This window comes from Elephas maximus, chromosome 11, assembly GCF_024166365.1.
Source record: "Elephas maximus indicus isolate mEleMax1 chromosome 11, mEleMax1 primary haplotype, whole genome shotgun sequence".
NCBI lineage: Eukaryota > Metazoa > Chordata > Mammalia > Proboscidea > Elephantidae > Elephas > Elephas maximus.
In genome coordinates this window covers 14,061,920-14,084,950 of record NC_064829.1, presented here as the reverse complement: position 1 = coordinate 14,084,950, position 23,031 = coordinate 14,061,920, and the positions used below count along the sequence as shown (strand labels likewise).

Below are 23,031 nucleotides of genomic sequence, written 5' to 3'. Positions count from 1 at the left end.
GATAGAAAATTTAATCCAAGTTCCTTGGTTTATAGTCAAGGCCTGGTTTTTTTTTTTCTTTATAAACTGTATTGATAGTCAGAAATGAGGTTTTTTAATCTAATTTCATGCCCTTATGAATATGTAAATCAAGATACTGTATATTTGAGATGTCAATATGTCAAAATCAAGCAAAGGATAGACAAACAAGTTCATATTGAAGTTTAACTTTAGCCTCAGATGGGTATGTTTAATAGCATTATATTTTTATTTAAAGCATTTTACTTGTGAATTCGTAACAATAAATCTCACCTAATTTGGAGCCTAGAGTTTTCGTGGCAGATATGTTTTCTCAGTGCACTCAATCATGAAATAAAGATAGAAGGTATTCACTTGAATGCTATGGGAAGATCACAAAGCCTGACGTCTTTTACTGGATGTTTGTTACAGTTCATCTTAACCACATTCACTGCCTTTTTGTACTCAGAAGAAACGTAGCCTGATGGTTATAAGCAATAACTTTGCAGTCAAAGCTACCTGGGTTTGAAGGCCTAGCTCTGACACCCATTAGCTATATGCTCGTGGAGAAATATTCTGGGCATAAGATGGATACAGAGATGAATGAGACAATTTATAGACTTTCATAAATGCAGTATTTTATGCTTTCACCAAGGATTATTTTCACTAAAAAGTTCTCATCCACTTATAGAAACTTTTTTTAAATTGTCACGTAATGGCAATAAATTGTAGTTAGTGGATGAAATAAAGTTTATACCACTGTGTCACCCACCTCTATCCCCACTCCCATTTCCCTTCTTCCTTTGCTAAAAAGTGCAAAAAATATTTTATACAAGTGATTGTCAGTTATGACAATATACTTTTATGTAATGCGTGGAATATCAGATATAAGAAAATAGTTTTTTTATTCACTCTATTTCTGCTTCTTCAATGCCTCCCCCCACCTAAATGGAAAGACTACATAAATGTATTTTCTGCTTGAAAGAGTGGCGGTTTCTATTGCCCTCATTTTAAAGACCACATACCTTCGCAGTAACCTTGTAATAGGTGGGTAAGTGACTGGAGTCGGCTTGAATCTTTTTAATCTCCCATCTTCTGATACAAAGTTAAACAAATATGAAAAGCTATGGAATTGGACTTTGGCCCTTTTATTGTGCTTTAGGTGAAAGTTTAAAGCTCAAGTTAATTTCTGATATAAAAATTTATGTACATATTGTTACGTGACACTAGTTGCAGTCTGTATAATGTGACAGCACACACCCCCTTTCCACCTCGGGCTTCCCATGTCTCTCCAGCCAGCTTCTGTCCCTTCCTGGCTTCTCATCTTGCCTCTGGACAGGAGCTTCCCATTTGGTCTCATGTGTCTGCTTGACCACTCTTTACAAGTATTATTTGGCACAGCTCTTAACCACTGTGCCGCCAGAGTTTCCAGTGTTTTGTAGTCTAGTCTAATCTTTATCTGAAGAGTGGGCTTCAGGAATGGTTTTAGTTCTGGGTTAAAAGAGAATCCAGGGGACATGGCTTTGGGGGTTCCTCCAGTCTCAGACCATTAAGTTTGGTCTTTTTACATGAATTTTGAGTTCTGCTCCACACCTTTCTCCTGCTGTATCAGGGACTCTCTGTTGTGTTCCCTGTCAGGGCAGTCGTTGGTAGTAACTGGGTACCATCTAGTTTTTCTGGTCTCAGGGTGATAGAGTCTCTGGTTTATGTGGCCCTTTTGTCTCTTGAGCTAATATTTTCCTTCTGTCTTTGGTGTTCGTTCTCCTTTGCTCCAAGCGGATTGGGACCAATTGATGCATCTTGGCTGGTGGCTTGCAAGCTTTAAGACCCCAGACGCCACTCACCAAACTGGGATGCAGAACATTTTCTTAATAAACTTTGTTATGCCAATTGACCTAGATGTCCCCTGAAACCATGATTCCCAGACTCCAGCCCCAGCTACTCTGTCCCTAGAAGTGTTTGGTTGTGTTCAGAAACTTCTTACCTTTTGGTTTAGTCCAGTTGTGCCGACTTCCCCTGTATTGTGTGTTGTCCTTCCCTTCACCTACAATTATTCTTTTTTTTTTTTTACTGTCCTGGTGGCGTAGTGGTTAAGTGCTACAGCTGCTAACCCAAGGGTCAGCAGTTCAAATCCGCCAGGCGCTCCTTGGAATCTCTACGGGGCAGTTCTCCTCTGTCCTATAGGGTCGCTATGAGTTGGAATCGACTCGACAGCACTGGGTTTGGTTTTTTGGTTTTGAATACCAAGTTGGTAAATACCTCCTCCCTCCCTCCCCACCCTTGTAGCCATCAAAGAATGTTTTCTTCTCTGTTTAAACCTTTTCTTGAGTTCTTATAATAGTGGTCTCATACAATATTTGTCCTTGTGGGACTGACTAATTTCACTCAGCCTTCCAGATTCATCCATGTTATGAGATGTTTTGCAGATTCATCATTGTTCTTTATCATCTCATAGTATTCCATTGTGTGTATGTACCATAATTTGTTTACCCATTCATCTGTTGATGGGCACCTAGGTTCCTTCCATCTTTTTGCTGTTGTAAACAGTGCTGCAGTAAACGTGGGTATGCATATGCCTATTGATGTGACGGCTCTTATTTCTATAGGATATATTCCAAGGAGTGGAATTGCTGAATCGTATGGTGGTTCTATTTCTAGTTTTTAAAGGAAGCACCAAATCAATTTCCAGAGTGGTTGTACCATTTTATATTCCCACCAGCAGTGCATAAGTGTTCCAGTCTCTCCACAACCTCTCCAACATATATTGTGTTTTTTGGATTAGTACTAGGCTTGTTGGGGTGAGAAGGTGTCTTATTGTAATTTTGATTTGCATTTCTCTAATGGCTAACGATCATGAGTATATCCTCCTGTATCTGTTAGTCACCTGAATGTCTTCTTTGGTGAAGTGTCTGTTCATATCCTTTGCCCATTTTTTAATTGGGTTATTGGTCTTTTTGTTGTTGAAGTTTTGCAATGTCTTGTAGATTTTAGACGCTGATCAGATTTGTCGTAGCAAAAATTTTTTTCCCGGTCGGTAGGTTGTCTTTTCGCTCTTTTGGTGAAGTCTTTTGATGAGCGTAAGTGTTTGATTTTTTAGAGCTTCCAGTTCTCTAGTTTTCTCTTCTGGTGTTTGTGCATTGTTAGTTACGGTTTGTATTCTGTTTATACCATGTATTAGGGTTTCACATTGTCCCTATTTTTTCTGTCATGATTTTTATCCTTTTAAATTTTGTGTTTAGGTCTTTGATCCATTTGGAGTTAGTTTTTGTATGGTGTGAGGTATGGGTCTTGTTACCTTTTTTGCAAATGGATATCCAGTTATGCCAGTACCATTTGCTGAAGAGACTGTCTTTTCCCCCATTTAACGGACTTTGGGCCTTTGTCAAATATCAGCTACTCATAGGTGGATGAATTTACATCTGGATTCTCAATTCAGTTCCATTGGTCTATGTATCTGTTGTACCACTACCAGGCTGTTTTAACTACTGATGCGGTATAATAGGTTCTAAAATCATGTAATGTGAGGTCTTCCACCTTGCTCTTCAGTAACACTTTTACTTATCTGGGGCCTCCTCCCTTCCCATATGAAGTTGGTGATTTGTTTCTCCATCTCCTTAAAAACTGCCATTGGAATTTGGGTCAGGATTGTATTGTATCTATAGATCGCTTTGGGTAGAATTGACATTTTCACAATGATGAGTCTTCTATCTATAAGCATGGTATTTTTTTCTACTATATAAGACTCTTGGTTTCTTGACTTCGGCCTTTTTAAATTAGCATATGTGATGTATTCAGTTTGGCAGTATTTGCTCTTAAATGTACTTTTATTTAAATGCTTTTAATTTATACCATCCAGGTTTCTCTTTTTTCCTAGCAAAGGGTTAATATTTATCATGTGCATGGCATGTGCCAGGTGTATGCTAGGCACTTTCCATAAATTAGCTCATTTATTGTAACAACAACCCTATGAGTATTAATCCCTAATAATAGGTTACTGGTTAAGTGGCAAAGCAGAAATTTGAACCCAGGGCTAATGCCAGAGCCTGTGTACCATGCTGATTATTACTGAATATGAGGTGATTCTAATGGCAGCATATCACCTCAAAATGAATTTAGTATACATTTATTTGACCTAATTATACTTAGAATGAATTGTGCTGTGACTGCATTCTTCCTCATTATGTTTGAACATAGCACTTTCTGTTGGGTTAAAAGGGTGCTGAAAATGAAATAGTTGGTATGTTCTTGTTTTGCCATAGAGCCTAACATTAATGAAATATTTTCATACATAGTGTTTTCCTACAAAGGGGGTTGTATGTTACATGGTTTTGTACTTAGAAAATTGAGGTTTTTTGGTTTATTTTATCTTTACTAATTAATAATTATTATTCATTGGGAGCCCCAGTGGCACAGTGGCTAAGAGTTCGGCTGCTCACCGAAAGGTCAGCAGTTCGAATCTACCAGCTGCTCCTTGGAAATCCTGTGAGGCAGTTCTCATCTGCCCTATAGGGTCGCTGTAAGTCGGAATCGACTTGATGGCCGTGCATTTATTACTCATTGTTCCAAGTTCTGTTTGCCTCATAAAGTCATAAGGGTTTGTTTTTTTTAACTTTCAAAGTCAGAATTTAAATAAAGTCCATATGTTACAGTTGGTTGGTATGTTTGATTATCTTTTAATCTGTAGGTTTCCCCCTTCATCCTTTATTATATCCTTTTAATTTTTGTTGACGTAACTTGATCACTTGCCTGATATATTTTCCCAGAATCTAGATTTTACTCATTGTCTCTTTGTAGTTTCTTTTAAGGCAAATTATTTTTTCAAGTGTTTTCTTTCCTCAAGTTCCAGTTTTCTCGTTTACCGACAGTGATGCTTGCTAGTAAAAAAATGAATTTTAATGTTGAGAAAAAAAACTTGCTTATGGTCATTTTGCAAGAGATTTTACTGATGATTGAGCAAGTGATCATAATTTTAGTTGATGATCCTGATCAGTTTTCTTAATTTTTAACCAAAGTAAACATTGGCCTTTTTAAACTGATTTCTAGAACTTAGTATTAGCATGAACTCTGTGCATCAATTATTAAAATCTTCTGTATGTTGATGTTGTTCATAATTTTAAAACCTTTTTTATCACTGCTCCTCAAAATGTTGACACACTCTGTGACTGTATCTACTATTTCATATAGGCTCTCTAATTTACTTTTCTTTCACAGTTGACCAGACTTCAGCTCAGTGAGCTTCTGAAGGAGGTTAAAAATTTTCTAGTTTTATCACACCCAACAGTTTCCATCCTTATCTTAATTGTATTATTAATATCGCCAATTATTTCCACTTTTTGTAAAATACAAAGTACATTAATATTCAAATAATTATACAAGCGTCACTACAGAAAGATGATGCCACTTTTTAAAAATAAACTTTTGGCTGACTTAAGTTTCAGCAGCTGACATATAAAGGTATGAGCTCAGTATAGGAAGATCAGCATATCAGTGTATGATTTCTGAAAGTGCAGGTTATGTGAATGCTGAGGATTTGTGCGTAAGGCAAACCAAATAACATCTGTGCTTCATGTGGTCAGTGATAGATGAGAACTAATACCATGTGGATAAAATTATTTCCATATCTTCAGATTGCTAGGTTTGAGGAAACGTTAGCAATGAATTAGCCAGATAATAGTGAATCGCAGCATCAGTGTAACATGGATAAAATTTGTATTTGATGTCTGTATTCCATTCTGCAATACTCCTCTTGCACGATAAGCACCCCCATTTGATTCTCTTGATAATTGGGTTCTAAAACTCTGTATTTGTTCATTTATTCAACATTCATTAAGCATCTACTATACTAGGCACTGAAACCCTGGTGGCATAGTGGTTAAGAGCTAAGGCTGCTAACCAAAAGGTCAGCAGTTCGAATCTGCCAGCTGCTGCTTGGGAACCTTATGGGGCAGTTCTACTTTGTCCTGTAGGGTCGCTGTGAATCGGAATTGACTCGACAGCAGTGGGTTTATGTTAGGCATTATGAGAGTCCTTAAGTATAAGTCACCACCTTATATTTCAGAAATGTAATGAATAATGTGGAAGACAGAAGTAGAAGATTACAGCTACATTCTTCATCTGAAGGACTCCCAAATGCCATAAACAGACCTTTTTTCTTAGTAATCACACTCCCACCTTTACATCCCGCCCCATAATTACAAAAACAATTTTCTCATTCTCTGGGTGCTATAGATTCAAACAATTGCTGTTCATAATGTAACTTCCCCGACGTGTCAGTTTGTCATACTGTGGGGACTTGCGTGTTGTTGTGATGCTGGAAGCTATGCCACTGGTATTCAGATACCAGCAGGGTCACCCATGGAGGACAGGTTTCAGCTGAGTTTCCAGACTAAGACAGACTAGGTAGAAGGACCCGGCAGACTACTTCTGAAACACATTAGCCAGTGAAAACCTTATGAATAGCAGAGGAACACTGTCCGATATAGTGCTGGAAGATGAGCCCCCCAGGTTGGAAGGCACTCAAAAGATGACTAGGGAAGAGCTGCCTCCTCAAAGTAGAGTCGTCCTTAATGACGTGGATGGAGTAAAGCTTTCAAGACCTTCATTTGCTGATGTGGCACAACTCAAAATGAGAAGAAACAGCTGCAAACATCCATTAATAATCGGAACCTGGACTGTACGAAGTATGAATCTAGGAAAATTGGAAATCGTCAAAAATGAAATGGAACACATAAACATTGATATCCTAGGCGTTAGTGAGCTGAAATAGACTGATTTTGGCCATTTTGAATCAGACAATCATATAGTCTACTATGCTGGGAATGACAACTTGAAGAGGAATGGTGTTGCATTCATCGTCATAAAGAATGTTTCAAGATCTACCCTGAAGTACAATGCTGTCAGTGATAGGATAATATCTATATGTCTACAAGGAAGACCAGTTAACACGACTATTATTCAAATTTATGCACCAACAATAGGGCCAAAGATGAAGAAATAGAAGATTTTTATCAGCTGCTGCAGTCTGAAATTGATCGAACATGCAATCGAGATGCGTTGATAATTACTGGCGATTGGAAAGCGAAAGTTGGAAACAAAAAAGAAGGATCGGTAGTTGGAAAATATGGCCTTGGTGATAGAAACAATGCTGGAGATCGAATAATAGAATTTTGCAAGACCAGCGACTTCTTCATCGCAAGTACCTTCTTTTACCAACATAAACGGTGACTGTACACATGGATCTCACCAGATGGAACACACAGAAATCAAATTGACTACATCTGTAAAAAGAGATGATGGAAAAGCTCGATATCATCAGTCAGAACAAGGCCAGGGCCCGACTGTGGAACAGACCATCAATTGCTCATATGCAAGCTCAAGCTGAAACTGAAGAAAATCAGCAAGTCCACAAGAGCCAAAATATGGCCTTGAGTACATCTCACCTGACTTTAGAGACCATCTGAAAAATACATTCGACACATGGAACACTAGTGACAGAAGACCAGATGAGTTGTGGAAGGACATCATCCATGAAGAAAGCTAGAGGTCATTGAAAAGACAGGAAAGAAAGAAAAGACCAAGATGAATGTCAGAGGAGACTCTGAAACTTGCTGTAGAACGTCGAGCAGCTAAAGCAAAAGGAAGAATTGATGAAGTAAAAGAACTGAACAGAAGATTTCAAAGGGCCTCTCGAGAAGACAAGTATTATAATGACATGTGCAAAGAGCTGGAGATGGAAAACCAAAAGGGAAGAACACGCTCAGCGTTTCTCAAACTGAAAGAACTGAAGAAAAAATTCAAGCCTCAAGTTGCAATAGTGAAGGATTCTACGGGGAAAATATTAAACGACACAGGACACATCAAAAGAAGATGGAAGGAATACACAGAGTCATTATACCAAAATGAACAAGTCGATGTTCAACCATTTCAAGAGGTGGCATATGATCAGGAACTGATGGTACTGCAAGAAGAAGTCCAAGCTGCACCGAAGGCATTGGCGAAAAACAAGGCTCCAGGAATTGATGGAATATCAATTGAGATGTTTCAACAAACAGTTGCAGCGCTGGAGGTGCTCACTCATCTGTGCCAAGAAATACAGAAGACAGCTTCCTGGCCAACTGACTGGAAGAGATCCATATTTATGCCTATTCCCAAGAAAGATGATCCAACCGAATGTGGAAATTATAGAACCATATCATTAATATCACATGCAGGCAAAGTTTTGCTGAAGATCATTCAGGAACAGCTGTAGCAGTATATGGGACAGGGAACTGCCAGAAATTCAGGCCCATTTCAGAAGAAGACGTGGAACCAGGGATATCATTGCTGATGTCAGATGGATCCTGGCTGAAAGCAGAGAATACCAGAAAGATGTTCACCTGTGTTTTATTGACTATGCAAAGGCATTCGACTCTGTGGATCATAACAAATTATGAATAACATTGCAAAGAATGGGAATTCCATAACACTTAGTTGTGCTCATGATTGAGAGGCAGTTGTTCGGACAGAACGAGGGGATACTGATTGGTTTAAAGTCAGGAAAGGTGTGCATTAGGGTTGTATTCTTTCACCATATCCATTCAATCTGTATGCTTAGCAGATAATACGAGAAGCTGGACTATATGAAAAACAACAGGGTGACTGGAGGAAGACTCATTAACAACCTGCGTTATGCAGATGACACAACCTTGCTTGCTGAAAGTGACGAGGACTTGAAGCACTTACTAATGAAGATCAAAGACCACAGCCTTCAGTATGGATTGCACCTCAACATAAAGAAAACAAAAATCCTCACGACTGGACAAATGAGCAGCATCATGATAAACAGAGAAAAGATTGAAGTTGTCAAGGATTTAGTTTTACTTGGAGCCACAATCAACAGCCATGGAAACAGCAGTCAAGAAATCAAAAGACACATTGTCTTGGGTAAATGTGCTGCAAAGGACCTCTTTAAAGTGTTGAAGAGCAAAGATATCACCTTGAAGACTAAGGTGCACCTGACCCAAGCCATGGTATTTGCAGTCACATCATATGCATGTGAAAGCTGGACAGTGAATAAGGAATACCGAAGAAGAGTTGACACCTTTGAATTGTGGTGTTGGTGAAGAATATTGAATATACCACAGACTGCCAAAAGAACGAACAAATCTGTCTTAGAAGTAGTACAGTCAGGATGCTCCTTAGAGGCAAGGATGGCGAGACTGCGTCTTACCTACTTTGGACATGTTGTCAGGAGGGATCAGTCCCTGGAGAAGGACATCATGCTTGGCAGAGTACAGAGTCAGTGGAAAAGAGGAAGACCCTCAACGAGGTGGATTGACACAGTGGCTGCAACAATGAGCTCAAGCATAACAACAATTGTAAGGATGGCGCAGGACTGGGCCGTGTTTTGTTCTGTTGTGCATAGGGTCGCTATGAGTCAGAACCGACTCGACAGCACCTAACAACGACAACAAAACACAGGAAGCTAAGTGGTGTGTGTGTGAGAGAGAGAGTATATATACCTATTCATCTAGAATATGTGGAATGTACTGAGGATATGTTTTGAAGCAGGTAGCCTTCCCCTTGCAGCTTTCCTTTTCAGGAAATGGACATTCTTTAGCCTTTCATAACCCAGTGGTCAAAATAACAGGAGTTAAAAAAATGCATACCTTTTGGAGTAGTTGCAAACCAGCTCCTTCCAAACCACTCGAGATGTAATCTTAAGTAAATACCAATGCAAACATCTCCCAGTTAAGCAGATAGAAAATAATGTAAAGATTGGAATCCACATAAATATGCATGAAAACTTGGGGAAGAGGGAGTAGTATATGGGTGTGGGTAATGTGTTAGCAATGAGGAATGAAAATGGGTGGCAGTGTAGTAGAATATAGTCAGAAAGCACCCTGGGATACATCTGTTAATAATGAGGTGACCTTGAACAATCTACATAACAGCTCTGAATCTTTTTCCTTGTCTGTTAAATAGGGATGATAATACTGCCACCTACAGCTGTTGTGAAGATCAGATATTTGTGTAGCAAATATTAGCCAAACCAACCAAATGGAGATTTTAGGTGGTTTTATTTTATGGTAATCATTTACTAAGAAAGAACAAACATTTTTTTTATTGTGCTTTAATTGAAAGTTTACAAATCAAGTCAGTCTCTCATACAAAAATTTATATACACCTTTCTATATACTCCTATTTGCTCTCCCCCTAATGAGACAGCACACTCTGTCTCTCCAGTCTATTCTTATGTCCATTCAGGCAGCTTCTGACGCCCTCTGCCCTCTCATCTCCCCTCCAGACAGGAGCTACCCACATAGTCTCATGTGTCTACTTGATCTAAGAAGCTCATTCCTCACCAGTATCATTTTCTATCCCATAATCCAGTCAAATCCCTGTCTGAAGAGTTGGCTTTGGGAATGGTTGCTATCTGGGGCTAACAGAAGGCATGGGGACCATGACCTCTGGGGTCCTTCTAGTCTCAGTCAGACCATTAAGTCTGGTCTTTTTTCGAGAATTTGGGGTCTGCATCCCACTGCTGTACATCTCACTGCTCTCCTGCTCCCTCAGGGGTTCTCTGTTGTGTTCTATGTCACGGCAGTCATTGGTTGTAGCTGGGCATCATCTACTTCTGGTCTCATGCTGATGTAGTCTCTGGTTTATGTGGCCCTTTCTGTCTCTTGGGCTCTTAATTACCTTGTGTCTTTGGTATTCTTCACTCTCCTTTGCCCCAGGTGGGTTGAGACCGATTGATGCATCTTAGATGGCCACTTGGTAGTATTTAAAACCCCAGATGCGCTCACCAAGGCGGGATGCAGAATATTTTCTTAATAGATTTTATTATGCCAGTTGACTTAGATGTCCCCTAAAACCATGGTCCCTTAAACCCCTGGCCCTGCTACGCTTACCTTCAAAGCATTTAGTTTATTCAGGAAACAAGAACAAACATTTTTAGTGTCCCACTAGAATTCCAGGACCAGGTTGATCTGTGTTCCTAGGTCTTTAAGGTAGATCGGAAAGTTTGGGCCTGCTTAGGGGAAGAAAAGGAATTTCTGCCTGGTCTGCAAGTGCAATGGTGTAATTGAGGTAGTGGGCCTTGCTGAATATCCGCAGACTAACCGAACTCTTGAGGATAATGAAGTTTTATGACAGATGGCACTGCAGTACCTGGTTTGCAGGAGAATGAGCCTGATCAGTGTGTATCACACAGTAACCAGAGCCAGATTATGATCATTCACCTATGATAATTTCAAAACTGAGCATTACTAAATTACCTTCAGTTGATAAATCAGAAACTCAAGTGACAGATCATGTAGCTCACATTATTTGTGTATTTCCCTTAGGAGAATTTGCATTTAAACATTTAATGTGTGTAGTCAGAAATGGTATGTACTTTGATACAGTGTTAAGTAAAACGTATATAAGACTATATGTGTAATATAATTTTGCATAGACAAAAAAAGGACCAGAAGAAAATACTGTAAAGAAATTATAAAGTGCCATTACATAGAAGGAAGTACAAACAATGGAAAAATGAGCCATACCAAATCAAGAAGTCAAACAAAATAATGATACCATTTTGTACCTATTAAATTAGTGGACTCTTTTAAACAAGTTTTTTTTTCTTTTTCTGATTGTAAAAGTGCTAGGAATTTGGAAAGTACAGAAAAGCTGAAAGAAAAAAATCGTTTTTCCAACCAGAGTTTATTACAGATAGTATTTTGATCTGTTTCCCTTGTTTTTTTCTCTACACATGCATATATATTAATATTATTAAATATCTGTAATATGAATTGGAAGCGACTTGAATGTCTCCTAAGAGAAATCAATTTAAATAATTACATAGTAACTCAGTGTAATATGGAGCCATTAAAAATAGTAATGAGGGAAATCTAACATGAAAAATATCTGTAATCTGTTAAATGAAGAAAGGCAAATATGCAATAATACTATTTGTGATTTGAGCTACTTGTTTATACAACATTTTCATACCCTTAAATCTTGCCTGAAATTCCTATATATTTTTCACGCTTCATCTTCAGTATGCTTTTCTGAGAAGCCTTCCTCAATTCTCCAGTTCTCTAAGGCAGACTCTTTCCCATGTTCACCCTTTAAAAATAGGATCTACAGCCATTTTAGCAACTATTATATTACTCCTAGTGCTGTAGCCTCTTGGAGCAGGGACTGTGTTCTTTTCACCTTTTCATCCCTTACACCTAGCACTACCTGCCTGGTAGAGCTTAATAAATACTTACTGAAGACTGATTCTCAGTGTAGAAGTTGTACTGAAGTTTTATGGGATGCACAAAGGAAGAGATGGTTCCTAATCTTTAGTAAAATCAATAATCTAATGAGAAACAGAATAGAAATAGTTATCTATAAAGCATAAAGACTGAAACCCTTGAAAACTACAAGTACAGAAAAGTTTTCAAAACCTAATTACAATGTGTTAACAAGAGAAAATAGCACTTGTTGTATAAGTACATATTCTTTGATTCCTTTAATGAAGGACCAAAATAAACTCTGCTAAAGAGTTTATCAGTTTGTCATACTGTGGGGCTTGCATGTTGGTTGTGATACTGGAAGCTTTGCCACTGATATTTCCAATACCAGCAGGGTAATCCTTGGAACAGGTTTCAGTGGAGCTTCCAGACTAACACAGACTAAGAAGAAGGGCCTGGCAGTCTACTTCTGAAAAAAATGGCCAGTGAAATCCTTATCAAAAGCAGTGGAACATTGTCTGATATAATGCTGGAAGATGAGCCCCTCAATTTGGAAGGCACTCAAAAGACGACTGGGGAAGAGCTGCCTCCTCAAAGTATAGTCAACCTTACTGATATGGATGGAGTCAACCTTTCGGAAACTTCATTTGCTGATGTGGCATGACTCAAAATGAAAAGAAATAGCTGCAAGTATCCATTGATAATCAGAACATGGAATGTATGAAGTATGAATCTAGGAAAATTGGAAGTCGTCAGAAATTGAATGGAACACATAGACATCAGTATCGTAGGCATTAGGATGGTATTGGCCAGTTTGAATCAGACAATTGTATGGTCTACTCTGCTGGGAATAAATGGTCAAAAAGACCATTTCATAAGCTATCCTGAAGTACAACACTGTCATTGATAGGATAATATTCATAGGCCTACAAGGAAGATCAGTTAATATGACTGTTACTCAAATTTACGCACCAACCACTAAGGCTAAAGATGAAGAAATTCAAAATTTTTACCAACTTCCACAGTCTGATACTGATCAAACGTATAGTCAAGGTGCCTTGATAATTACTGGTGAACGGAATCCAAAAGTTGGAAACAAAGAAGAAGGATTGGTAGTTGGAAATGAAGAAGGACTGGTAGTTGGGAACTACGGCCTTGGTGACAGAAACAACTCCAGAGATCGCATGATTGAATTTTGCAAGACCAATGATTTCTTCATTGCAAATACCTGTTTTCAGTAACATACATGGTGACTATACACATGGACCTTGCCAGATGGGGAACACAGAAGTCAATTCAACTACATCTGTGGAAAGAGATGATGGAAAAGCTCAATATCATCTCAGAACAAGGCCTGGGACAGACTGAAGAACAGACCATCAGTTGTTCATATGCAAGGTCAAGTGGAAATTGAAGAAAATTAGAACAAGTCCATGAGAGCCAAAATACGACCTTGAGTATACCCCACCTGAATTTGGAGAACATCTCAAGGATAGATTTGATGCATTTAACACTAATGACCAAAGACAAGACGAGCTATGGGAGGACATCATACGTGAAAAAAGCAAAAGGTCATTAAAAAGAGAGAAAAGTCCAAAATGAATGTCAGAAGAGACTGTGAGACTTACTCTTGAACATAGAGTAGCTAAAGCAATGAAAGAAATGATGAAGTGAGAGAGCTGAACAGAAGATTTCAATGGGTGACTTGAGAAGACAAAGTAAAAGTATTATAACGACGTGTGCAAAGACCTGGAGTTAGAAAACCAAGAGGGAAGAACACACTCGGCATTTCTCAAGCTGAAAGAACTGAGGAAAAATTCAAGCCTCGAGTTGCAATGTTGAAGGGTTCTATGGGCAAAATATTAAATGACGCAGGAAGCATCAAAAGAAGATGAAAGGAATACACAGAGTCACTGTGCCAAAAATAATTGGTCTGCGTTCAGCCATTTCAGGAGGAAGCACATGATCAGGAACTGATGGTACTGAAGACGTTGGTGAAAAACAAGGCTCCAGGAATTGATGGAATACCAATTGAGATGTTTCAACAAATGGATGCAGCGTTGGAGATATTCACTCATCTGTGCCAACCAACTGGAAGAGATGCATATTTTTGCCCATTCCAAAGAAAGGGGATCCAACAGAATGTGGAAATTACTGAACAATATCATTAATACCACACACAAGTAAAATTTTGCTGAAGATCATTCAAAAAGGATGAGAGAAAAATACGGCATATACAGTAAATATTAAATAATTCAGGAAAAAATTCAGGTTTATATGTGAATAATGCAATAAAAATATTTAAGGATTCTGCTATGCCAGCCGACTGGAAGAGATCCATATCTTTGCCCATTCCAAACAAAGGCGATCCAACAGAATGTGGAAATATTCAACAGTATCATTAACATCACACACAAGTAAAATTTTGCTGAAGGTCATTCAAAAGTGGTTGTGGGAGTGCATCGACAGAGAACTGCCAGATAATCAAGCCAGATTCAGAAGAGGACGTGGAACGAGGGATATTATTGCTGATGTCAGATGGATCTTCACTGAAAGCAGAGAATACCAGAAAGATCTTTACCTGTGTTTTATTGACTGTGCAGAGGCATTTGACTGTGGGTCATAATAAATTATGGATAACACTGCGAAGAATGGGAATTCCAGAACACTTAATTGCGCTTTTGCAGAACCTGTACATAGATGAAGAAGCAGTTGTTCGGACAGAACAAGGGGATACTGCATGGTTTAAAATTAAGAAAGGTGTGCATCAGAGTTGCATTCTTTGCCGTACTTACTAAATCTGTATGCTGAGAAGCTGAACTATGTGAACAAGAACGTGACATCAGGATTAGTGGAAGACTCCTTAACATCTGTGATACGCAGATGACACAGCCTTGCATAATGAAATCAAAGAGATCTTGAAGCACTTACTGATGAGTATCAAAGACTGCAGCCTTCAGTATGGATTACATCTCAATCAAGAAAATTCCTCACAACTGGACCAATAAGCAACATCATGATAAACGGAGAAAATACTGAAGTTAATCAAGAATTTTATTTTACTTGGAAGCAGCAGTCAGGAAATCAAACGACATTTTGCATTGGGCAGATCTGCCAAAGACCTCTTTAATAAAAAGCAAAGATGTCACTTTGAGTGCTGAGGTACGCCTCACCCAAGCCATGGTGTTTTCAAATGCTTCATATGCATGCGAAAGCTGGACAGTGAATAAGGAAGACCAAAGAAGAATTGATACCTTTGAATTATGATGTTGGTGAAGAATATTGAATATACCATGGATTGCCAAAAGAACGAAAAGTCTGTCTTGGAAGAAATACAGCCAGAGTATTCCTTGGAAGCAGTGATTACAAGACTTCGTCTCATGTACTTTGGACTTATTACCAGGAGGGACCAGTCCCTGGGGGAGGACATCATGCTAGGTAGAGGGTCAGTGAAAAAGAGGAAAACTCTCAATGAGATGGATTGATACATTGGCTGCAACAGTGGGCTAAAACCTAACAACGATTGTGAGGATGGCAAAAGACTGGGCAGTGTTTCATACTGTTGCTTATAGGGTCACTGTGAGTTGAAACCAACTCAACAGCACCTAACAACAACAACAAAAGTAGTTTTTTTTTTTTTTTTTTGGCAGCATGAAGTACTGTGTGTTGGTATTGTCTGTTACAATATTGATAACTGCAAGTTCAGAGGATTTTTAACACACATGTATAAGCAGCCATAATTCCAGAAATGCTCATTTTTATAATACATATGTCAGAATAACTATTGCTCATTGGCACTTAATGATAATGCTGTCTTAGACTAGTACCATATCTTCTCCAAAAAAGATATGCTGTCTCAGAGCTCCTAGTGCAGGGCCAGTTACCCTGTAGACATTCCAAAATATCTCTTGAATTTAAATTTTCATGTGAAGAAAATACTTGGAAGCTCAATTAGAGAAAGTTTGATATATTAAAATCAATTTATAATTTTAGTATTAAATATTTAGTAAATGAGTATTTATTTATCATCTTTGTAATGAGTTTAATTTTATTTTCCTTAGAGCCCCTGGGTTTCTTTTCAGTGAGAGTATACATACATGTTTACAGTATTTAAGCTAGAAAAAGATGCCAACCTGGGAAGAAGAAAAGTTTCTATTAAAAAAGATGTGATGATATAGAATCTCAGTGTTTTGGCTATATTTATATAGCAGCTTGAGTGCAGTTTCCTAAAACTAAGTTTTCATGTACTTAAAATATGTAATAATTGAACCAATTATTTCCCCTATTTATTGTTGTGTGCCATTGAGTCAATTCTGACTCATAATGACCCTATAGGGCAGAGTAAAACTGGCCCATAGGGTTTCCAAGGAACAGCTGGTGGATTTGAATCACCGAACTTTTGGTTAGCAGCCTGAGTTCTTAACCACTACACCACCAGGGCTCCATTGTACCATCCAAAAAAAACCAAACCTACTGCCATTGAGTCGATTCCGACTCATAGCGACCCTATACCATTGTACCATAGTATGTATTTTTTATCAAGTCTAATTGATAGGGAAAAAAAACTGAGAAATAGAGAAGCTTTTTTCAAATTACGTATCTGTTCCATTTATCTGTTACAATCTTGATTATATAACTGAAGGCTTTGTTTCATTTAATTTTTCTGATTTTATTTTTACCAGGTAATCATTTTTCTTACATACTAAAAACCTTGATCTTTATTTAAGTTATTGTTCTTTATGGGAAACATATGATTCCTTCCCTACAGTTTTACTAGTAAATTTTCTGAAATACACAGAACAGTCTTCCATGTTTTCTTATTATTTAGTGGTTCTTAATCTTTTTTGGGCCAGATAATCTGATTGAAGTTAAATACTCTCTTCATAAAAACGTATACATATATGAAAGTTTTACATACCATTTAGTGGCTAATGTTTCCCCTGAATCCAGAACCCTGGGTTATAAAACTCTGCTCCAAGTTATACATTTTTACATTATCTATCTGGGTCTGTATGTATGTGTGTAGTGAATTCAGTACACTATGCTTTTGGAGGTGTCTAAAGGACCTCGTCCTTTTTTACTCTATAAAGCTCTTCCACAACATGGTAGCAGAGTCCTTAAATATTTTTATTGCATTATTCACATATAAACCTGAAATTTTTTTTCTGAATTGTTTCAAATATTTACTGTATATGCTGTTTTTCTCTCATCCTTTTTTCTGATAATTGTCTTTTGATCACCAACAGATTTTCTTTTCTTATCCTAGATTCTGAAGAGGCCCAATCTGTAAATCCTTCCAGTGTTGATGAAAATATTGACTCTGAAATAGAGAAAGACTCTCTCATCTGTGAAAGTAAACAGATAATTCCCAATAAAGCACCTCTTCCATCTGCCCTTGATGAGTATGAGTTCAAAGATGATGATGATGAAGAAGTAAATAAAATGATTGATGATAGGCATATTCTTAGGAAAGAGCTACGAAAAGAGAATGAATCTGAAATAGAAAAGAATAATTTATTTGCAAAACAGGAAAAAGCTTTCTATCCTAAATCATTTAAAAGTAAAAAGCAAAAGTCCTCTAGAGTTTTGTATTCAAGTTCTGAAAGTTCAGATGAAGAAGTTCTTCAAAATAAAAAGGTTCCTACCCCATGTTCTATCCCTGAAACATCAAATTCTGACATACAAACGAAAAAGGAATATGTGGTATCAAATGAACACAAACAGAAAGGCAAAGTTAAAAGAAAATTAAAGAACCAGAACAAAAATAAAGAGAACCAAGAGCTGAAGCAAGAAAAAGAGGGGAAAGAAAATACCAGAGTAACAAACTTAACGGTTAATACTGCATTAGATTGTTCAGAGAAGACTAGAGAGGAAGGAAATTTCAGGAAATCATTTAGCCCAAAAGATGATACATCATTACATTTATTTCATATTTCCACTGGTAAATCACCTAAACATTCTTGTGGACTAAGTGAAAAGCAGTCAACACCACTAAAACAAGAACATACTAAAACGTGTTTGTCACCAGGAAGTTCTGAAGTGTCATTACAGTCTGATCTTGTTCGGTATGACAATACAGAATCCGAATTCTTGCCAGAAGGTTCAAGTGTAAAATCTTGTAAACATAAGGAAAAAAGCAAACACCAGAAAGATCTCCATTTAGAATTTGGTGAAAAATCAAATGCCAAAATAAAGGAAGAAGATCATAGTCCAACATTTGAAAATTCAGACTGTACACTGAAAAAAATGGATAAAGAAGGTAAAACATTAAAAAAACATAAGTTGAAACATAAAGAAAGGGAAAAAGAGAAGCATAGAAAAGAAACTGAAAGTGAAAAGGAAAAATACAAAAATAGGGACGGTGCTAAAGAGCTGCAGAGGAATGTGGAATTTGATAGAGAATTTTGGAAAGAGAATTTTTTTAAAAGTGATGAAACTGAAGATCTATTTTTAAATATGGAACATGAGACCTTAACCTTTGAAAAAAAATTAAAGTTGGAAAAAAACATAAAAGATGATAGATCAACCAAGGAAAAGCATGTCTCAAAAGAGAGAAACGTCAAAGAAGAACGGGAAAAGATCAAGAGAGAAAGCGAGAAGTCTTTCAGGGAAGAAAAAACAAAAGATTTAAAAGAAGAAAGAGAGACTGTATCTACAGATAGAGAAACAGAATCCAGCTCTTTGGGTATAAGTGCCAAAGAGGAACCTATAGGGTTACATTCACTAGAAAAGGAAATAGACATTGAAAAACAAGAAAAACATACAAGGGAAAGTAAGGAGAAATCTGAGAAACGGTTTCAAACTAAAGAAAAGGACTTTGAGAAGACTGATAGAAAAAATTCTGAAAAAGAGAAGAAGATAAAACATGATTATAAGTCAGAGAAGGACAAATTAGATGTCAGTGAATGTACTGATAGAGGAAAAGAAAAGGACAGGCTGTATTCACATCACACAGAGAAATGCCATAAAGAAGGGGAGAAGGTAAAAAATATTACTACCACTAAAAGAACTGATGACAGAGAGAGAAGCAGAGAAAAGATAGATAGAAAACATGACAAAGAAAAGCCTGAGAAAGAGAGGCATCCTGCAGAAAGCAAAGAAAAGCACTTGATGGAGAAAAAAAATAAACAATCAGACAATAATGAATACATTAAATCAGAAAAAGGGAAAAGTAAAGAAAAAGACAGGGAGGTAGATAAAAGGGAAAAATCTAGAGATAAAGAAAGTATAAATATAACTAACTCTAAACATTTACAGGAAGAGAAAAAGTCAAGTGTAGCAGATAGCAGTAAAGCACAACATGAAAAATCCTTTTCCCTTAAAGAAAAAACAAAAGATGAACCTTTAAAAACTCCAGATGGAAAAGAAAAAGATAAAAAAGATAAAGATATAGACAGATACAAAGAACGAGATAAACATAAAGATAAAATTCAACTAAATAGTTTACTCAAACTAAAATCTGAGACAGATAAACCTAAACCTAAGTCATTACCAGCATCAAAAGATTCCCGACCTAAAGAAAAGAGGTTAGTCAATGATGATTTAATGCAAACAAGTTTTGAAAGAATGCTAAGCCTTAAAGACCTAGAAATAGAACAGTGGCACAAAAAACATAAGGAAAAAATTAAGCAAAAAGAAAAGGAACGGTTGAGAAATCGTAACTCTTTAGAACTTAAAGTAAAAGATAAAGAAAAAATAAAGCATGCACTAGCTGAACCCAAAAATAAAGAACTTACTAAGTCAAAGAGTTCAGAGCTGACTGATGCTTATGCCAAGGAGAAACAGTCTAAAGATGCTGTAAGTAACAGATCACAATCTCTCGACACCAAAAATGTAATGAGTTTAGGGAAGTCACCCTTTGTTTCAGATACTAGCTTAAACAGGTCTCCTAGATCAGAAAGTGAAAAGCCAGGTCTCAGCTCCAGATCTGTATCCATGATTTCGGTTGCTAGCTCAGAAGATTCCTGCCATACTACCATGACAACCCCAAGGCCTCCAGTTGAGTACGACTCTGACTTCATGTTAGAGGGTTCAGATTCCCAAATGTCCTTTTCCCAGTCACCTTTTTTGCCAATTGCCAAATCTCCTGCCCTTCATGAAAGGGAGTTGGATAGTCTGGCTGAACTGCCAGAGCGAATTAAACCAACATATGCAAACAGACTTCCAACATCCCATCTCAGGTCATCTTCTGTAGAAGATGTTAAACTAATTATAAATGAGAGTAGACCTGTTGTAGAAGTTCGAAGATGTAGCATCCCATCTGTCATTTGTGAACATGCAAAGCAATTCCAAACAATATCAGAAGAAAGCAATCAAGGTACCTTATTAGCTGTGCCAAGAGATATTTGCCCTTCTCCCAAACCTGAGGTATCCTCAAATGTGCCTGAAAAAGACTTTTCAAATATGTCTAACATACATTCCAGTTTTGCAGCCTCTCCAACTAGATCTGTGAACAGCAAATATATTTCAGCTGAAACAAATGTTATCAAGAGTACTGCGCCAATAGAAAGTCCTGTACGTCTAGAGCCATCTAATCAGGTTGGTGTGATCCAGAATAAATCATGGGAGATTCCTGTTGACAGACTGGAGTCATTAAGCAGCAGTGACTTTACCTGTACAAATTCTAGTAAAGCTGATCAAGATTCCTCTGGTCAGGATTTCTGTAATTCTGAAAACAAAATATTGAAAGAACAAAATACTGATTTTTCATCTCTGTACCAGACTGAACTGCCAGGAAGTTCTTGTGCTCAGGAGCCAGCATCCTTTATGCCTTCACAACCACTTTGCTCTTATCACAACCAGTTGCTTTCAGATGCTGAATCTACTTCTAAACATATGTCTTTGTCTTACGTTGCCAATCAAGAGCCAGATATTTCACAACAGAAGAATTCGGTTCAAATGATCAGTTCTGTTCTAGACGCTGATAATGAATCTACAAAAGACATGGAAAATAATTTTGTCCCAGCAGATATTCCAAAGACAGATGCCTTTGTCTCAGTGTACTCTGAAAATACCATTCAAGAAGTATCACCAGCTTTTGAGAAGGCTAATACTTTACCTGTGTTACCATCAGAAAAGGACTTTAATGGAAGTGATGCGTCTTCTCAACTAAGCACACATCATGCGTTTAGCAAACTAATGTGTAAGTCTTCCAGTGGCCTTGAGGTTGAAAATAGCACAACTGATACTCAGGTTATTTCACATGAAAAAGGAAACAAACTGGAGAGTTTCATTTTAACTCATTTGAATAAGTGTGATTCTGATTTCTGTGAAATGAATGCAGGGATGCCAAAAGAAAACCTAAATGAACAAGATAATCCAAAGCATTGTCTTGAAAGTGAAAAGTGTTTGCTTTCCATTGAAGATGAAGAATCTGAACAAGGTATTTTATCAAATCTGGAAAACCATTCACAACAGTCAGTTCTACCAGAAATCCATAAATATGGTCAGTTCATTAAAGTAGAGATAGAAGAAAATCCTGAAGATGATAAAACTGAAAACCACACTCCTCAAAGGATGACTAGAAACAGAGCAAATACGATGGCAAATCAAAGCAAACAGCTCCTTGCTGGCTGTACGCTACTGTCAGAAAAAGACAATGAATCTTCGTCTCTCAGAGGAAGACTAAGATTAACTGAAGAAGATGATCCTCAAGTTCACCATCCACGGAAAAGGAAAGTATCTCGTGTACCTCAGCCTGTGCAAGTGAGTCCCTTTTTACTGCAAGCAAAAGAGAAAACTCAGCAATCTCTGGCAGCCATCGTAGATTCTCTGAAACTAGATGAGATTCAGCCATACAGTTCGGAGAGAGCAAATCCATATTTTGAATACCTGCACATAAGAAAAAAGATTGAAGAAAAGCGTAAATTGTTGTGTAGTGTTATTCCTCAAGCACCTCAGTATTATGATGAATATGTGACATTTAATGGATCCTATCTCCTGGACGGCAATCCCTTAAGCAAGATTTGTATTCCCACAGTAAGTAACATCATCGCTTGATACAGTCTGCAATGCTGTCCAATAGAAATATGGTACAAGCCACATACTAGCTTTAAATTTTCTAGTAGCCGGATTTTAAAAAGTAAAACAGATGAAATTAATTTTAATAATATATTTTAGTTAGCCTAGTACATCCACAAAAAAAAAAGGAAACTGTTTTTGGAAACCCTAGTGTAACGAAAAGGTCGACAGTTTGAATCCACCGGGCGCTCCTTAGAAACCCTGTGGGGCAGGTCTACTCTATCCTACAGGGTTGCTGTGAGTCGGAATTAACTCAACAGCAACAGGTTTTCGTTTTGGGGTTTAATATATCCAAATATTATTTTAACATACAATCAGTATAGAAAAATCATTAAGATATTTTACATTTCTTTTTTTCCTTAAGTCTTCAAAATCTGATGTGCTTTTGTAGCACATCTCAGTCCGGACTAGCTAATTTCAAGTTCTTGGCAGCCCTATATAGCAAGTGGCAGCTGCCCTGTTGGACAGTGCAGGTCTAGAGTATTTTCTTTCCTTACCTGCTGTTCCTTTTGTCCCAAAGGAGATATGTTTTGATTTATTTGAAGGCTAATGATTTTGTATGTGCTTTTGAGCCCATTCCCTTCAGTCTCCTCTGGAACCTCCCTCTATAAAAGTACTATTCTTGCTAGTATATTCTTTCAGTTTTCCCTCTGTGTTGGCCTTTATCCACTCAAAACATATTCAGGTCTCCTCCATCCTGGAGAGGAAAAAGTATTCGTTGACTATGCCGGTCTGTCGGGCTACCACCATAACTTTTTCTTCACTGTCACACTCTTGAACAGTAGCCTGTGTGTGACATTTTGTCTTT

The 23,031-nt window shown here is 37.6% G+C and overlaps 1 protein-coding gene across 4 annotated transcripts in view; it reads left to right on the top strand.

Moving 5' to 3' along the window:
- The window catches only part of ANKRD12 (ankyrin repeat domain 12), a 165,833-nt gene that overhangs the window by 124,724 nt on the left and 18,078 nt on the right, over positions 1 to 23,031 (top strand). For all 4 annotated transcript variants that reach the window (XM_049900150.1, XM_049900148.1, XM_049900149.1 and 1 more), the window contains one exon: positions 17,470 to 22,181. In XM_049900150.1, coding sequence (XP_049756107.1) covers positions 17,470 to 22,181 — 4,712 coding nt within the window. The remainder of the gene's footprint in view (positions 1 to 17,469; positions 22,182 to 23,031) is intronic.